This window comes from Ochotona princeps, chromosome 13, assembly GCF_030435755.1.
Source record: "Ochotona princeps isolate mOchPri1 chromosome 13, mOchPri1.hap1, whole genome shotgun sequence".
Classification (NCBI taxonomy): Eukaryota; Metazoa; Chordata; class Mammalia; order Lagomorpha; family Ochotonidae; genus Ochotona; species Ochotona princeps.
This window is the reverse complement of record NC_080844.1, coordinates 14481237-14498364: the sequence shown is the minus strand read 5'-3', so window position 1 is coordinate 14498364 and position 17128 is coordinate 14481237. Positions and strand designations below refer to the sequence as shown.

The 17128-nt window shown below is 42.2% G+C and overlaps 1 protein-coding gene and 1 long non-coding RNA gene across 5 annotated transcripts in view; one reads left to right on the top strand and one right to left on the bottom strand.

Moving 5' to 3' along the window:
- Positions 1-17128, top strand: part of HECTD2 (HECT domain E3 ubiquitin protein ligase 2) — an 86964-nt gene that overhangs the window by 6790 nt on the left and 63046 nt on the right. For 2 of the 3 annotated variants that reach the window (XR_009246488.1, XM_004583365.4), the window contains exon 2: positions 10485-10614. Coding sequence is in view for 1 of the 3 variants with exons in the window: in XM_004583365.4 (XP_004583422.1) it covers positions 10485-10614 (130 nt within the window). In the remaining 2 variants the exon portion in view is untranslated. Of the gene's footprint in view, positions 1-8927; positions 9193-10484; positions 10615-17128 lie in introns of those variants that run through there. The other variant, XM_058671441.1, reaches the window with a different exon arrangement.
- The window catches only part of LOC131481667 (uncharacterized), a 52457-nt gene continuing 48717 nt past the window's right edge, over positions 13389-17128 (bottom strand). For both annotated transcript variants that reach the window (XR_009246490.1, XR_009246489.1), the window contains exon 3: positions 13389-13452. This is a non-coding gene — a long non-coding RNA (uncharacterized LOC131481667). The remainder of the gene's footprint in view (positions 13453-17128) is intronic.

The following is a 17128-nucleotide window of genomic DNA, read 5'->3' as shown; positions in this document are numbered from 1 at the left end:
CTTTCTGGTTTACTCCCCAAATGCTTACAATAGATGGAAGGGAGTACAGGATGGGGAAGGGAATCAGAGCGAAGACTCAAGCCAAGAAGATAGTCAAGGTCTGCAGTGTGTGTGGAGGAACTAACTCAGTTACTTGAGCTATCATTGCTGCCTCCCAGAATCTGAGTTGGCAGGAAGTTGGAATCAGGGGCTGAGGCTGGCTGTGGGACCCAGACAATCTGACAGGATATCCAGGCATCCTAATCAGTGTCTTAGTGGCTAGGACGAGGGCCAGCCTGAGGCATCACAGGGGCTGCACCATCATGAATGGGTACAGACTTGATGTGACTGGATTAACCCTCCCCAGAGCGGGCTGTTGACACAGTGCGGCAGCCTGGCATACGTAGCCCTTCTGCACAGAGCCAGTTCCCCTTCCGTTTTTTCTGCTGTTATATGACACAGCCAGAAGGGGCCTCAACAGTATGCCACCATCATGCTGTTCAGAACCTTCCAGCCACCAAACCATGAGCAAAATAAAATCTTTATAAAATATCCAATCTCAGATATTTAATTACAGCATAAAATGCATTAATACACGTAACAAAGGTGTGTTTTCTTTGATAACTGCTATGGATTTTCTCAAAGCCTAAACAACAATAGAGCTTAGGGGAGCAGTGTGGTTGGAAGATACAGTCAGGAAGAATGACCCAGAGATGAACCTGGAACAGTAAGAAATGGCTGTGTCCTCAAGTCTTCCGGCTATGCAGTGTAGACTCCACCTTGCACGGTGATAGGGAAAAACATGCGGACATCTAAGAAGGAAGGGACATGATCACACTGTATTTTTGTTTTAGAAAAGTCGCTCTGGTAGCAGCCTAGGGAGTGCTCTAAGATCTAACACAGGTCTAATGTGAGAGATGCAGTCTGAACTGAGACGCCAGTCCTCGGGCACGGCGAGGAATGGCGGTGTGGGTCAAGCACAGGCAAAGCAGTGATAGCAAGTTCACATGAGAGGCTGAAGTATGAGGGTGAGAGGCTAATCCCACAACCTGCCAAGTAAATGAAAGCACCAGTGTAGAAGGCTTTACTAGAGATACTTTGATATCTCACTTTGAAGAAGAGGACACATTTGAAGAAAATTCTGCCTGAGCTGTAGAAACACATAATGTTTTAGTAACTAAACTAATGTAGAGTATAAGCATTCCACTATTCCAAAATAATGGGACTTTTCTCATTGATAGGGTTATTGTAATGTAGCATCAGAAAATTAATGCAAGATAGAGCCATCCACTGGCATGTATAGTGTGAGCAAACAGGATGAAGAATGATCAAGAGACAATAAATCTGGAAAGTGATGTGTTAAAAATTAACAAGTGACACAGTTTTGAGAAGAAAATATGGCCAATAATGTTAAATGATAGAAAGTTGTTAGACCTAAAATGTGTCTACCAGAGTAAGGCAAACGAAATCTTAGGGTCAGTAGACAGAATACATCGCGGGGAATGGTGATGGTGAAACTGTGTGAAATAGGTTGATGAATGAACAGGAAGTGGAGAAACAAAAGTGATAAGCAAGGATTGCTCCAAAACTTCTCTGAGAAAGGCCTATAGCAAGAAAAACATAGAGGGGCCTGGCATGATAGCGTAGTGGTTAAAAGGTCCTCGCCTTTCACGCCCAGGATCCCATATGGGCACCAGTTCTAATCCCGGTGCTCCCTGCTTGTGGCCTGGGAAAGCAGCCGAGGACGGCCCAAAGCCTTGGGACCTTGCACCCACATAGGGGACCTGGAAGAGCTCCTGGCTCCTGGCTTCAGATTGGCTCAGCCTGAACCATTGCGGCCTTGGGAAATGAATCATTGGATGGAAGACCTTCCTTTCTGTCTCTCCTCCTTTCTGTATATCTGCATTTCCAATAAAAATAAATCTTTTTTTTTTTGCTTAAAAAAAAAAAGATTTACTTATGTTTATTGCAAAGTTAGATACACAGAGGAAGAGAGACAGAGAGGAAGATCCTCTGTCTGCTGATTCATTCCCCGAGTGCCCCCAATGGCTGGAGCTGAGCTGATCCCAAGCCAGGAGCTCTTCCGGGTCTCCCACGCGGGCACAGGGTCCTAAGGCTTTGGGCCATTCTCCACTGCTTTCCCAGGCCACAAGCAGGGAGCTGGATGGGAAGTGGAGCAGTCGGGATCCTGGTGCATACAAGACAGGGATTTAGCCACTGGGTTATTGCACTGGGCCCAAATAGAATTTTTTAAAATCAAACTCAAAAGCTTCTGTCACCAAAACAATATATCAGCAACAAAACAAAACCAACAAAAAAAAAAATCACAAGAGAAAGTAGATACCTAAAGAGAAAAAGCAAAAGCGAACCAAAACAAAAATATTGCAGATTCTAATGAGAACATTTTGGTAGCTTTCTCATTAAGAACAGAAACTATGATGTTTGTTACTTGAGATTATTTTATTTTTCGAGCTCTCTGTGACTATAAAAATAAATCTTAAAAAAAGATTGACATTAAAACTATAAGTTTCATAGTTAAAAAAAAAAAAAGAAAAACATAGAGGATCGAGCAGAGACGCTGAACACATTATCCTGGTGGCCAAATCTATGATCCAGTGTTTCTAATTACACTGCCTTCCTTAGGATCCCAACAGTAGTATTGCTATTCTTTGTGCAGATAACAAATGGTTTTGGATTAGAGCAGTTACAGATATTCAACCAAATAGTAGCCTATCTGTGGGCAGGAAGGTCATATGTCAGCTGGCCTGGCTGATGGGCACTGATGCTTTTTAGTAAATCAAGCACAGGATGTCTTTCTAGGTGTTAGAGGAATATAAAAAAGACCGATCAGCTGAGAGTGAAAGAATAGCAAGTAGCTGGTCTGTGGTACTGCTTCTGGTTCTAACCTATGTGTATCACTTCAATAAATTCCCTTTTGCCAAAAGGAGACACAGTGCCTCCTATTTGCTGTTTCTTGTGATCAAATAAGATCGAAAAACATGAAAAAAAATCTTAATCTGATTAGTTTCTTGCTTGTAAAATATCTGTGTTCTTAATAGTTATATCTGAAAAGACATGAAATTAATTGTGGACACTTTCATAGGTTAGCAGATTAATAAAAGCAAATTTTCAAAATTAGCAGTTGCACCATACTAACTTGCACAAGACAAATCTTACATTCAACCTAAGACTCATGAGAAAAAAATCAGGTCAGTATGCTGTACACTGGTAAATGGATTAGCTGAGAACCAGAAAATCAAATCAAGAAACTCTCGGGTGTTAATTCAGATGACATCAAGCTTAGACTAAATTAAAGGTTAGAGAACAGTATAATCCTTCTGAAACTTGGACCACTCACAGATATTACATCTGGTTCCTGGGGAGTTTTGAAAATGTTATCTCTGAGTCTTGCAAGAAGAACACTACAGATGAAACCCTGGAAGGTGGCCAGCCCACAAACAGTGGGCTGGATGTGTGGAAGAATAGATAGTAGCAGGATACTGAAACAGCTGGGACAGAGTGACGATAAGCACAAATAAAGAATAGAGGGGGAACAACATTTTTAGAATTCACTGAGGGGGGAATCCTCAAAATACTTCCACCTGGCATAATAAATAACTTCACTCTCTGGGTCAGGGGTGGAGAACACCCAGCTTGTGGGCTAAATAAGGCCAATGAAATCATCTAGACTGGCTCTGCCAAGGCAACCACAAGCAGGCATCAAAATTACATGTTTTTCTTTTTTTTTTTTTAAGATTTATTCATTTTATTACAGTCAGATATACACAGAGGAGGAGAGATAGAGAGAAAAATCTTCCGTCCAATGATTCACTCCCCAAGTGAGCCGCAACGGGCCGATGCCTGGTGCCGTGCCGATCCGAAGCCAGGAGCCAGGAACTTCTTCCGGGTCTCCCACGTGGGTGCAGTGTCCCAATGCATTGGGCCGTCCTCAACTGCTTTCCCAGGCCACAAGCAGGGAGCTGGATGGGAAGTGGAGCTGCCGGGACCAGAACTGGCGCCCATATGGGATCCCGGGGCTTTCAAGGCGAGGACTTTAGCCGCTAGGCCACGCTGCCGGGCCCAAAATTACATGTTTTTCTAAAAAAAGATTTACTTAGTTGAAAGAGAGAGACTCTTTCATCCATTTGTTTCACTGCTAGCTTCCAACCAATGTTTGATCACCCACTCCCTCCAAATGGCCACAGTAGCTGGGGTAGGGCCAGGCTGAAGCCAGGAGCTGGGAACTCCATCCAGGTTTCCATGTGCATGGCAGTGGATCCTGTAGCCAAAGTATGTGGGTATCTTCCACTACTGCCCCAGGAGCATTAGCAGGTAGCTGGATCAGAAGTGGAGCAGCTGGGCCTGGCGCGGCAGCCTAGTGGCTAAACACCTTGCACGTACCAGGATCCCATATGGGCAGAGCCTCATGTCCTGCCTGCCCCACTTCCCATCCAGCTCCCTGCTTGTGGCCTGGGAAATCAGTCGAGGACAGCCCAGAGCCTTGGGACCCTGCACCCGCGTGGGAGACCCCAGAAGAAGCTCCTGACTTCAGATGGACTTCGGATCAGCTCAGCTCTGTCCATTGTGGCCACTTGGGGAGTGAATCAATGGATAGAAGATCTTCCTCTGTCTCTCCTCCACTCTGTATATCTGACTTTACAATAAAGATAAAGAAATCTTGAAAAAAAAAATGGTGGATCAGCTGGCACTCAAACTGGCCCTCATATGGACTGTGTGTGTTACAAAGGGCAGCTTAACCTGCACCCCAAAGTTGGCCCCAGAAAGCTAATTTTTAGGTATGTGATATACTTCTCAATAAAGTTTGAAAGTTAGCAGGGAGCTGGAAGGGAAGTATAGCAGCCAGGACTTGAGCCACTGGTCTGATATGGGATACTCATTGTAAGCTTTCTCATAATCTATTGTGCCACAATGCCAGCCCCTCAGCCTTATTTGAAATTTTATTTAAATACAAGAGTTCCTACTTTCAAACTTTACTGAGAAGCAGACTATATCACAGTTCAATTAGTTTTATTTTCTTCTTAGTTTGAGAAGCAGAGGGACAAAGTTCCCATCCACTGGTTCATTCCCCAGGTGTCCACAGAAGCTGGGGCAGAGCTGAGCCAGGCAGAAGTGAGGACGCAGGAACTCAGTCCAGGCCTCCCCCATGGTGGCAGAGACCCATGTTGCTTGAGTTCTCACCTGCTGCCTCCTAGAATGCTCTTAGCAGGTAGCTGGCGCCAGGGGTGAAGCTGGAACTGCAGCTCAAGGCTGTGGTATGGGGTGTGGGGGTCCCAACCAGCATCCTCACTTCTAGGTCCGATGTCTGCCTCCCAAATTAAATGCAAACTCTTCCATCACAATGTTTTTCTACATGACATCACTAACAAAGATAGTCTTGGTTTTCTGTGATTGTTTTTACATCTAGTTTCAAATTCAGCTCCATTCAAAATTCTGGTCAAATTGACTTTGAGCAGTCTCTGTCCCCCAAAGCTAGCTTAGGACATAAGCATTCTTGTTCATAAAGATTTATTTATTTGGGGGGAGGAAAGAAGGGAAATCCCGGAACCTATAGAACTGTATCATGAAATAATAAAATAAATAAATAAATTTTTTAAAAGACTAACTTATTTTATTGAAAAGGCAGATATACAGAGAGAATGAGAGATGGAAAGATCTTCCCTGCATTGATCCACTCTCCAAGTGGTCACAACGGCTACAGCTGAGCTGATCCAAAGTCAGGAGCCAGAAATTTCCTCTATGTCTCCTACACAGGTGCAAGGTCCCAAGGTTTTGGGCCATCTTCCACTGCCCTCCCAGGCCACAAGCATGGAGCTGGATGGGAAGTGGAACAGCTGGGACACAATTCAGCCCCCATATGGGATCCTGGTTGATACAAGGTGAGGATTTAGCCACTAGGCTACCGCGGCAGGCCCTCTTGTTCGTATTTTAATGCAGTTTTTGTTAAGACAAGAAGTAGTTGCTCTGTTCCATTATGAAACACTTGAAAGTCTCATAATATTTACTTATTTTTGGAGTCTTTGAATTAAAATATCTTAAGCAGGAATCTATACCTGCAAAAGTCATTCTTTAGCCTTGGTGAATTCAAGAACTATCTATGTATGATGCACATAAAAGCTACTTTTTCAGGGCTGCGTAGAGTGGTTCAACAGTCTAATTCTTTGCTTGTTAATGCTGGCATCCCATTTGGGCCCTGGTTTGTGTCCTGGCCGCTCCATCTCTGACCCAGCTTTGCTTATGGCCTAGGAAGGCAGCAGAGGATGGCTCAAGTCCTTGGGCCCCTGCATCCACACATAGGCCAGGAGGAAGTGTCTGGCTTCAGCTCGGCTCAGCTCTTACTGTTACCACCATTTGGGAAGTGAACCAGCAGATGGAGGAACTTTCTCTGTCTCTTCTATCTGTAAAATCTGCCTTTCAAGTAAAAATAAATACATGTTTAAAAAGCAATACTACTTTTTCAAAAAGGGAGTAGTTTTCTGAGATATTGAGTAAAGATTATGCCCAAAAAACTGGAGAAAATATGTACATTTATGTTTTAAGTGAAAATTTAAAAAAAATTCAAGGTACCTTGCTTTCTCAGCATTTGAAATAACTGACTTAAGCTGCCAGTCACAGCCATAGCAGATATGAGGCTTCAACTGCATGTACTCAGCGTCTACAGAAACACTATTTTAGGTCTTGTTACTGGTGAAGATATCTTATTTCTCTTTTATTCATGTTTTGTTTTCTTCACAGTTCCCTGTTAGGAAAACTGCATTATGGAACCAGAGCTGCCAGTTTGCCATATATTCTTTCATTAAGATGTGAAAAGTCAGCTACTTTCTAGGTGTGGATTTTCCTCCCAAGACTAAATATCACCAGCCTAGTAGAATTGCTTTACTGAAGTGACACAAACCATATCTTTGCAGTGAGACTTAGGAAATAAAGATGAAGGTACTAAAAAAAATGTGCTCACCCAGAAAGTCATCATGTATTGGTTTCACATGTAAATGAAGATTAGCCCTACAGACATTAATCCTGAAAGCTCAGAAATTTCAGTGTTTCTCATCAAGAGGACAAGGTGGAGATTTTATTCACTTATTCTATTTCATTCATTTATTTAGTTACAACATAAGGAAAGATGTAACTGTGTCAGCACATTATGCTTACAGTAAAACACGAATCTTAAAATGTATGATTTGATGCAGTCACAATTACTAAGCCAGTTAGAATCCTGCGGTTCTGTAATAAAAACAGCTGCATCAAAACCACATTAATTTGATATGTCTTTCTTTAATAACTAGTGCCAAACTTCAAACTGATTTGTCAATTCAGCTGAACTGGCAAAATTTCAGTAATGTCTATTTTTCTTTTCTTTTTAAAATCTCCTTATTTATTTTGAAAGAGTTACAGAGATGGAGCAAGATGTACTATCTGTTGGTTCACTCTCCCATATGGTCTCAGCTGTCTGGACTAAGGAGCTTCACCCTGGACTCCCAGCATGGCAGGGAGCACCTGGGCCTTCCTCTGTCACTTTCCCACACCATGGCAGGAAGCTAGATGAAAGTGGAGCCCATGTGGGATGCCACTGTCGCAGGTGGTAGTGATACCTACCATGACACGATGCTGGTCCCATTAATGTTTGTTTTTAGAGAGCTCTTTCATTTGATTATAATCAAACAGAAAAAATAATTTTATACATTTTATATATGTTATATAATATATTTACATATATTTTATATATTTATATTATATATGTTATACATTTTATAATATATACTTTATATAATTTTGTATATTATAAATATACATTTTATATATTAGTCAAATAATTTAACTATTACTTATTACAAGGTAAGTGAATCAGTAGATGGAAGATTCTTTATCTCTGTGTCTGCCTTTTAAATAAGTAAACAAATAACTTTTTTTAAAAAGTTCTAAAATTTTATTCAGCAAGCATTCTTAAAAATAGAGAAGATAATGTTAGTCACAAAAGGTTGTGAAAATAGGCTAAGGCATTTATGCATTCAATATTGCATGGCTAAGTCCTTAATAAGTAATGGCTACCATACCAAGAGACTGTATGCTGTGATGATTTTAGAGTGCAGACTTCACGGTCATTTGCAGTGGAATTTAAATTTTGGCTTATTATTTACTAGGTCTGTGAACTTGAACATAGTACCTCAATTTATCTGTAAAATGAAGTATAGATACAGGCCTCTTTGCTTCCAGTCCAGCTCCATGGTAATGTAGCCAGGAAAGCAGCAGATGCTGGGGCCCCTGATAACCCATGTGTGAGATCTGGATAGAATTCTAGCTCCGGGCTTCTGCTCAGCTTATCACCAGTTGTTGTGGAATTTGCCAGCATATGGAAGATTTCTGTCTGCCTCTGTTTCTGCCTCTTTCTTTATTACTCTTTCAAAGCTAAGGTTTTTAAAAATTAACTTGTTGTATTATATTCATAACAAGAACTTATTTGTATCCTACAGAGATAAAAGGCTACTTTTTCAGTTAGGTGATATGTTTAACTTTAATAGATTGACTCTTTTTTTCTTTTAGAAATTAGAGGGGATTTTTTTTTATTATTATTATTTTCCATGATAAAGTTTTCTAGGTGTACGGATTCCCCCTCTACCCCTGCTTCCTCCCTCCCCAGGCTAATCCTAACACATAAATTCACGGAGTCTTACAAAATCACATGGAAAATGCATATTGTGAAAAAACTATGCATGGATTTCAAAATTTTCTGCATCAAAATCTACTTTATTATTTCTGATTACATCATCTGATGTTGGTCAGGAGTGGCTGTGCCCCACAGAGTCATTTACAGATCCGGGCTGATGGACCTGAGACCTCAACTCCTACGCTGTGTGACTATTACAGAGGAGGAAGAGCACTGCAGTTAGGCCCACCAGCCTTAGGTGCATTGCCTCTTTCTGGTCCCCAACTGACGGATATCATTTCCACTACAGCCGATTAGAATTCATCTTGATGGCCACCTATCTATGAGAGCTTGAGAAAGGCGGGGTGAGCACACTGACAGTTGGTGAGCATGAATGCCCACACTACATGACATATGAGCTGCTGATGAACTGAGAGACTAGATCAAAAAGAAACTTATTCTGCTGTGAAAGTAAAGTTTGCCTTTGGAGTAAAAACACAATGTGAAGGAAGTTAACAACTGTATTCTCTTAAACAGCTGGAAGCTGGAACATAGTGAGTAAAAACCTGAGCAAAAGAGTAAGCCCTGAGGCAGGTGTATAGCTAACTTTTGTAGTAACATGATTTTAGTTATAATTACAAAATATGTGTTATATTTTATGAATTCTCTAGTGGAAAATGTGTACATGAAGGTTGCTCCATGAGTCATGTCTAAAGATCCCTAGGTACTTCATACTTTTTAAAAATATAGATTTAATTATTTTTATTGGAAAGGCAGATCCGAAGAGAGGAGAGACAGAAAGATCTTCCGTCCGCTGGTTCATTCTCCAAGTGGCTGCAAAGGCCAGAGCTGAGCTGATCCAAAGCCAGGAGCCAGGAGTTTCTTCGGGTCTCCCACATGGGTGCAGGGTCCCAAGACTTTGTACTATCCTCGACTGCTTTCCCAGACCACAAGCAGGGAGCTGGATGGGAAGTGGAGCAACCAGGACACTAACCATCACCCATATGAGATCCTGGCACATGCAAGGGGAGAATTTCAGCCTCTAGGCTATCACACCAGGTCCGATACTTCATATATTTTTTTAAAAATCCTGTTACATGTAAAGTATAATCACAGTGTTTCGAAAACCCCTCTGAATGTTTTTTACATGAACTTTTAAGTTATCTATTTATTTCTTTGTGTATTTAAGAGATAGAAAGAGGTGGCTGAAAGACAAAGACAAAACTTACTGCTGTCGTTGGATGGTGGACACCCAGCTCCTGGAGCCACCCCTGTGCCTCCCAAGGTCCCTATGAGCAGGCTAGAAGCAGGAGCCACAGCTGGGTACTAGACACAGGGACTGTGAAGGGACCTGGGCCTCAGCTGACATCTTAACTGCTCGCCAAAAACCCACCCATGAATCTTCAAAGCTGTATAAAATGATAGGAAAGCCTTCTATGAATCAGTGAATTACTGTACACCTGTTAAATATATTTCCAAAAGTCACAAAAATTGTATAATGTAAATAAACAGTTAAAATAACAAGTCACATAAGGGGATTATATGCTGCATACAAGGAATAGTGATAATTATTCTATATATACTAGAGCTGTTAAATGTTACATTCACTCTATAAGGCAGATATTATTATTCCCATTTCCAAACTTTCTCAATTTGTAAGCAGTTTGACAATACAGCTCTTTTATACTTCAGACACTTTGGCCTTAGAAAAGTGAAGTCAGCTGTGTGTGTCAGTTCTATCTATCATCTGTCATAAAATGTAAATGTTAAAAATGTTTGTAATTTCTGCAATAAAACATAGGTTATAGAGTTTATGCTGTAACAATTTTTTTTTTTTAATTTTTAGGGTTTGGACAGAGGAGCCAAAGGCCAAATTTCCACCTTCAGCAGTTTTGTTTCAACTGTTAGTCAGAAGAAAGAAGCCACTGAGAACAGAAGTTCACCTACACATCTTTGTTTCCCTAACATCAAGAACGGTAATACTTGATTTATTCTTATACAAAAATGTATTAACAGTGTTAAACTATTTAAAGTAGACTTTTAATTATTCACTATTGTTCTGGTAGGTTTAGTTAATACATTGGAAAATAAGTAACTAAAAAAATGAAAAATAAGTAGGCAAAATCATTTTCAAATGATTGTTTTCTACAGTAAGAAAATGAATTAGTAAAACTCATGCATACTAAAGTTTGCATAGAGAGCCAGCTGCAATATAAATTTTATATGTATATAAAATAAATTTTTTGTTTTTAGCATAATACAAATATACATTCAGTACATTTCCTATATTTGAGCAGTAATGAGTTAGAAGTTAAAGAAATTAGATATTTATTTTCTTAGAAAATAAAAAGAAATATACAAACCTACATAGAGAAAATTATAAAATGGCTATAAAAAGACTAAAACCTATATTTTTTCCCTGTATTCAGTAAGTTTTCAACAGTTTGAGAAACTTAACAGATCATTCTCTTTGATCTATAGGAATAAATGTCTCAGAGGATATAAGAAAAAATAAAGGGCTCACTCCCCAAAATGAATAAATTGGGAAAGCCAAGTGGATAGAGATAGTTCAGTATAAAGTATTTTAAACAGCATTAAATTATTTGAAAACTTGAATCAGGCCACAAATAATGTAAAATATATAAAATTAGTAGAAGAGGGCCTGGCATCATGGCTTAGTGGCTAAAATCCTCGCCTTGCATGTGCCGGGATCCCATAGGGTACTAGTTCATGTCCAGCTGCTCCACTCCCCTTCCACCTCCCTGCTTGTGGCCTGGGAAAGCAGAGGGGGACGGCCCAAAGCCTTGGGACCCTGCACCCATGTGGGAGACTCAAAAAGCTCCTGGCTCCTGGCTTCAGCTTGGCTCAGCTCTGGCCTCTGCGGTCACTTGGGGAATAGACCAGCAGACATTGGATCTTTCTCTCTGTGGACCTGCCTTTCCAATAAAAATAAATAAATCTTTACAAAATAAAGATAAAAATAAAAGATAAAATTAGTACAAGACAATGCAAGAAGCTTTCAAAATAAATATGCTCACCAACTTAGTAATTCTGTTTCTAGGAATTTAGTCTAATGATGTAGCATTTGTACAAATAAACATGGAAAGAATGTACACTATAACAATAGTATTTTAAGCAGTCTGTGAGTTGGTTAAATAAATTATTTTAATTCATATTATGCATATTATGCTTCTGTTAAGAATGTGATATATGTATAAGGTGACTAGAGGAAAGGCCTATAATAAATTGTAGAATAAAATACAGGATACACAATTATAGGTGAATCAAAGTTCCTTTTTAGTGGAGGGAAACCCTTTATACTCTGAGCATAGAAATATCCCTACCATTCTGTTAACGGTGTCCTTGAGGAGGTGGGACTGAGTGTGTCTTACTAGTGTGTGGGGTTTTTTTTTTTTTTGGTAGATACTAACTATATTGTTTGATTACAGGAAAGAAATACTACTTGCAAACTTTTCCTATAACAAGACGAAACACACTTGCAAAGGTTAAACCGCTTCTCATACCTCATCAAATAAAACAAATCCAGAGCAATTTAAGGTTAAATGTAAGGTAACTGGCCTGTGTCCACAGGTTATATGCAGTGTAAATTTTACTTGCCCATATTTTCTGTTTGACACTCCCAAGCTACAGCCTTACAGGTTAGTAGTTATCACCTCACTTGTGATCTCTATCTTTTACATAAGTAAACATACACATATTCCATCACCCACATCTTCCTCCAGGAGAGCACCAGAGCTTATAGCTCAGTTGTCACAGTTCCCCCCACGTAACAAACTATGGTTTCATTATAGTAAAGAGAAGTAAAAAAATACATGTGAATTTAAGAGAGATTTAATAAATTATACCTGCTTTAGACATTTTAACTAGATAATAACTAGTAAGTTTATTCATATAAAAGGTGAAATTTAGAGAAGACTTTTAAAAATATTATCTTGATCTTAATAGCATTCCCATAAAACAGAATAGGTATTGGAATTCCTATTGTATTAGTATTCTGTTGCTGTATAACAAATTACCAAACAATTCATTTATTATCTCACCACCCTAAGTCACAATTCTGGTGGATGTGGCTGGATTTTCTACTCAGGGTCTGACAAGGCTAAAATCAAGTTACTCCTTGGGCTGTGCTCAGAGAGAATCCTCTAGCTACCTTCAAGTGTTGGTTGGATTCATTCTGTGTGATTCTAAGACTGAAGTCTAGTCTGCCAGGAGCTGTTCTTAACTCCTAGTGGCCACGCACAACCCCTTTCCTTGGGCCTTCTCATAGATACTCTACAGATGCTTACTGACACAAGGCCAGCAGCAGGATCATTGCATCATGATTCTACTCTGTTTCTTCCACTAGTAGAAGAAAAGTCTCTTCAAAGGCTTAAGCATCTGGGGGCTGGTGTTCTGTGTAGCAAATAAAGCCACTTCCTATGATGCCAGCATCCCATATGGGTACCTAGTCGAGTTGCAGCTGCTCTACTTCTGATCCAGCTCCCTCCTAATGCAACTGGAAAAGCAACGGAAGATGGCCCAAGTACTTGGGACTATACACCCATTTGGGAGACCTGAATAAAGCTCCTGGCTCCTGGCTTCAGCTTGGCCCAACACTTCTTGCCTTATTCCCTCTCTAGGGGTATGTGTGCATGTGTAATTGTGACTTTCAATTAAAATTTAAAAATTAGTGTTGGTGAACAGACCTTTTAGCAGATTTTCTTTACCTTATTAAACTTCTGGTGCTGACTTCTGGCAGTTCTGGCTTGGTCTCGCCTAAATTCAGGTGGGTCATGAGTTCTACATCAGAGGTCCTGCAGGAAAAAAAAAAGTTATTTATTGAAAGTTAGATGGATTCTAATTCCTTGATCTTTTAAAATTGTTTCCTCCAGGATGCGTCATGGCTGGCAGTCACACTCTTGTTTCCTCTTCTCTGGTAGCAGGACCTAAGCTGGGTATTCTCTAACAGCTTGCCTGTTCTGGTGGTATTAGAGAAGCTGCAACAGCCCCGCGTGGGTTTCCCTAACGGTTGAGGGATGCCTCTCCTCCCTGCAGAGCCCATGACTAGGTATGCCTGTCAAGTTGGCTGATCTTCTGAGGAGCTGAGGAGTGTGGGCGTCTTACCTACTATAGCAGCTGGTGAGGATGATGCATCTGCAGAGAATCAGATGTAGACAAGGAATGGGGGAGGGGTAGTTCTACATTCTCTCTTACACTTTTGAATTTTTCTTTCTGAAGTTACTACAATCCTTTTCAGACTTAGTTAAAATATTTTTAAACATCACAGAATACCTTTTTTTAAAAAAAAATGAGACAAATTATACAATTTTTAGATGCCTTTGCATTCTTGGTAATTCAGAAAAGGATAGATGTGAACTCTGACATTTATCTCGGGTGGTGTTCCATTCCCAGCTCAGCCCATTTCCTGAATTTTCTCTAGCAGAGCTCTGATGGAGCATGATGAACTTTTTTTTTTCATTTTATGGCACATTTCCATAGGCTCTGGAATTCCACCAACCTCTCCCCAAACCCTCCCCCATAGATTCCCTCCATATTATTACAGCAGTACAGCTCACAGTCATAATTCTATCATTGTGGGCATGGACCATGCAGGGAGTCCAGCATCTTACTGTCCAGATAAATTCAACAGTTTCATTACGAGACCATCCTTGATCTAAAAGCAGAGCTGGCAGAATATCATCCCCTCCGATGAAAAGCCACAACACAAATTCAACAACAGGAAGAAACATGGAAGTTTATAACATCAGGAAGTCAATTGACATGGTACTACTGAGTGACCAACAATTTAGAAAATGCAAGTTCTTAACCACATCCTATAACTACTTCATTAACATCTCAATATTAGTTTATATATAACCGACTGCTATAAACCTTAAAATGGTAACAGGGTACTATTCAGCTGTCTCGTGTCATTTTTTTTCCTTCATATTTATATTTAGCAGCGTATAGTATTCAAGCGTGATTTTTACTGAGCTTCATGAATTTTAGGATTGTCCAAACAGGCTTACAACTCTAACAAGCCATATGTTAATGATTGAGGAGCAAAACAGTTTTAGGAGGGGTGTGCAGAGAAATCTTCAATACCTTAGTGAGGAGTAACTGATCTTTGTGTCCTACCTAGTAAGGTATATGTGAGTCCAAGCTGACTTTTCTTGTCTGTTCTAAGCTTTTCTTATTGGTCTCTGTCTGTCTATCTGATCTAATTTTGGGGGCTCCAGAGCGACCCTGATGGTCATTGCAAGAGAGGGTGGGGAGCCAATGTTAGAGCTAAATAAGAAACAGAGAAAGCTCTTCTCCCGAGTCCCGAAGGAAGTTGACTGTTCTTCTATTTCTGAGGACTGCTCAGTGCTCCTGGCTGTTGTTCCGATGACATTAGACCCTGTGTGGAGGGTTCTGAGCTTCTTCCATCCTGTGTGGGAGATCCGATAGGGAACGGTTGACCTCAGAGTTCTTGGCCTAACGAGACACTCCAATTCCCTGTGATCTCCTTGGTGGTTGGGATGTAGTCCGTGGTGCCCATACTGATAGTCCTTGGTGAGGATCCGGGAGTCTCTGGAGTTGGGATACAAGCCTCCTCCTGTCCTCCTGCTCCACTCTGGGGTCCCCTCCTGCTCTGTGCACATGACCTCCTGTTAAGAGGCTGTCAGGATCGCTCTTGGATCCCACTGTATGTCTTCACAGTTTTTGCTAGTGACTAATGCAGATTCGAGTCTGCTGTCTGTAAGTTACCTGTTACAATCTTGATAGATTATACTTAATATCTTCCTCACACATTCTAAGAAGGTGGAAGATTTCTCTGCTTTCCCGACCCATTGCAGAAAAACATAGGGTATTAAAAGCATATCAGGCTTTAGAGTTCTTTGATGTAGATCATAAGCAGTCTGTCTCTCATTGATTATTGGTTCATTGGTTACATCACAATATCATATTTCGGGTTTGGAGAAGATGGCCGACCTGGGAGGACGGGCATAGAAAGGGAGGCGCTGAAGGAGAGACAGGGCGCGGCTGGAGAGAGATCTGCGGACTGAGGAACCACAGGAAGGAGTGCCAGAAGCTCCCTGGACATCGAGCATCCAAGAAGAAACACATGATTCGGAAGAAATCCAGAGAAGGAACGCAGGAAACACAAAGACCCAGTTAAAACGTGGTGAGTCATCCCGGGAAGGGGGTGCAACAGCGGGAAGCCCAGAGGACCCAGGGCAGCTGGAGACAGCAACACGGGCCCCTGGAGGCACCTAGCTTGGCGACTTTGTGGCGCTGGGACGCACAGGAACCCAGAGAGGTGGAGTGCGCCAGAGGTGAAAAAAAAAAAAAATTTTTCGGGCTTTTCGCTCCCTGAGAGAACTATACTGAGACTGTCCCTGCTCAGTGCCCCCTGTCCCCCAGAATTCTCCCAGTCTGAGGCTGTGCGAGAATTGAACGTTCCAACTTGTGTGGGAGCCAGGGCGGAGAGCTCCTACAGGTCCCCCAGTGGTAAGGTGCAGGAGACTTGCGCAGCTTAACTCTCTCTACTGGACATAGTTGGGCAGACCACATAGTACAACAACTTCTGGGGTGCGCCAGCACAGCCTCTCACTGCTGAAAGCCCGTGGCCTCACAAAGGCGGGTACCAGCGGCGGGCGCCAGCAGCGAGCGCCTGCAACGGGGAGTGCTGCTTCAGTTCCTCTGAGGGATCTGCCTCGGTAAAACCCCTCAGGGCAGCAGCAACTTCTGGTGTGCGCGCCTGCAGCTTCTCACTGCTGAATGCCTGAGGCCCCACAGAGGAGGCCGCCAGCAGTGTGCGCCTGCAGCAGGGAGTGCTGCTTCGGTTCCTCTGAGGGATCCCCCTAGGAAAACTACCCCAGCACAACAACAGCAACTGGGGTGCAAGCCAGCACAGCTTCTCACTGCTGAATGCCTGTGGCCCCACAGAGGCGGACACCGGCGGCGGGCGCCAGCAGCGAGCACTTGCGGCAGGGAGTGCTGTTTCAGTTCCTCTGAGGGATCTGCCTCGGTAAAACCCCTCGGTGCAGCAACAACTTCTGGGGTGCGCCAGCACAGCTTCTCACTGCTGAATGCCTGTGGCCTCACAAAGGCGGGCACCAGCGGCGGGCGCCAGCAGCGAGCGCCTGCAACGGGGAGTGCTGCTTCAGTTCCTCTGAGGGAGCTGCCTCAGTAAAACCACTCGGTGCAACAGCAACTTCTGGTGTGCGCGCCTGCAGCTTCTCACTGCTGAACGCCTGAGGCCCCACAGAGGAGGTCGCCAGCAGTGTGCGCCTGCGGCAGGGAGTGCTGCTTCGGTTCCTCTGAGGGATCCCCCTAGGAAAACTGCCCCAGCACAACAACAGCAGTCCTCTGAGGAATCCCTCTGGGCAAACCCCTCAGCACACCAGCATCTGAGTTTCACATCAGGCCAGGGTTGGGCAGCTCCACAACTGCAGGCCCTGAAACAGTGGCCCAGATACACATAGCTAGAGCTACCGACGGCCT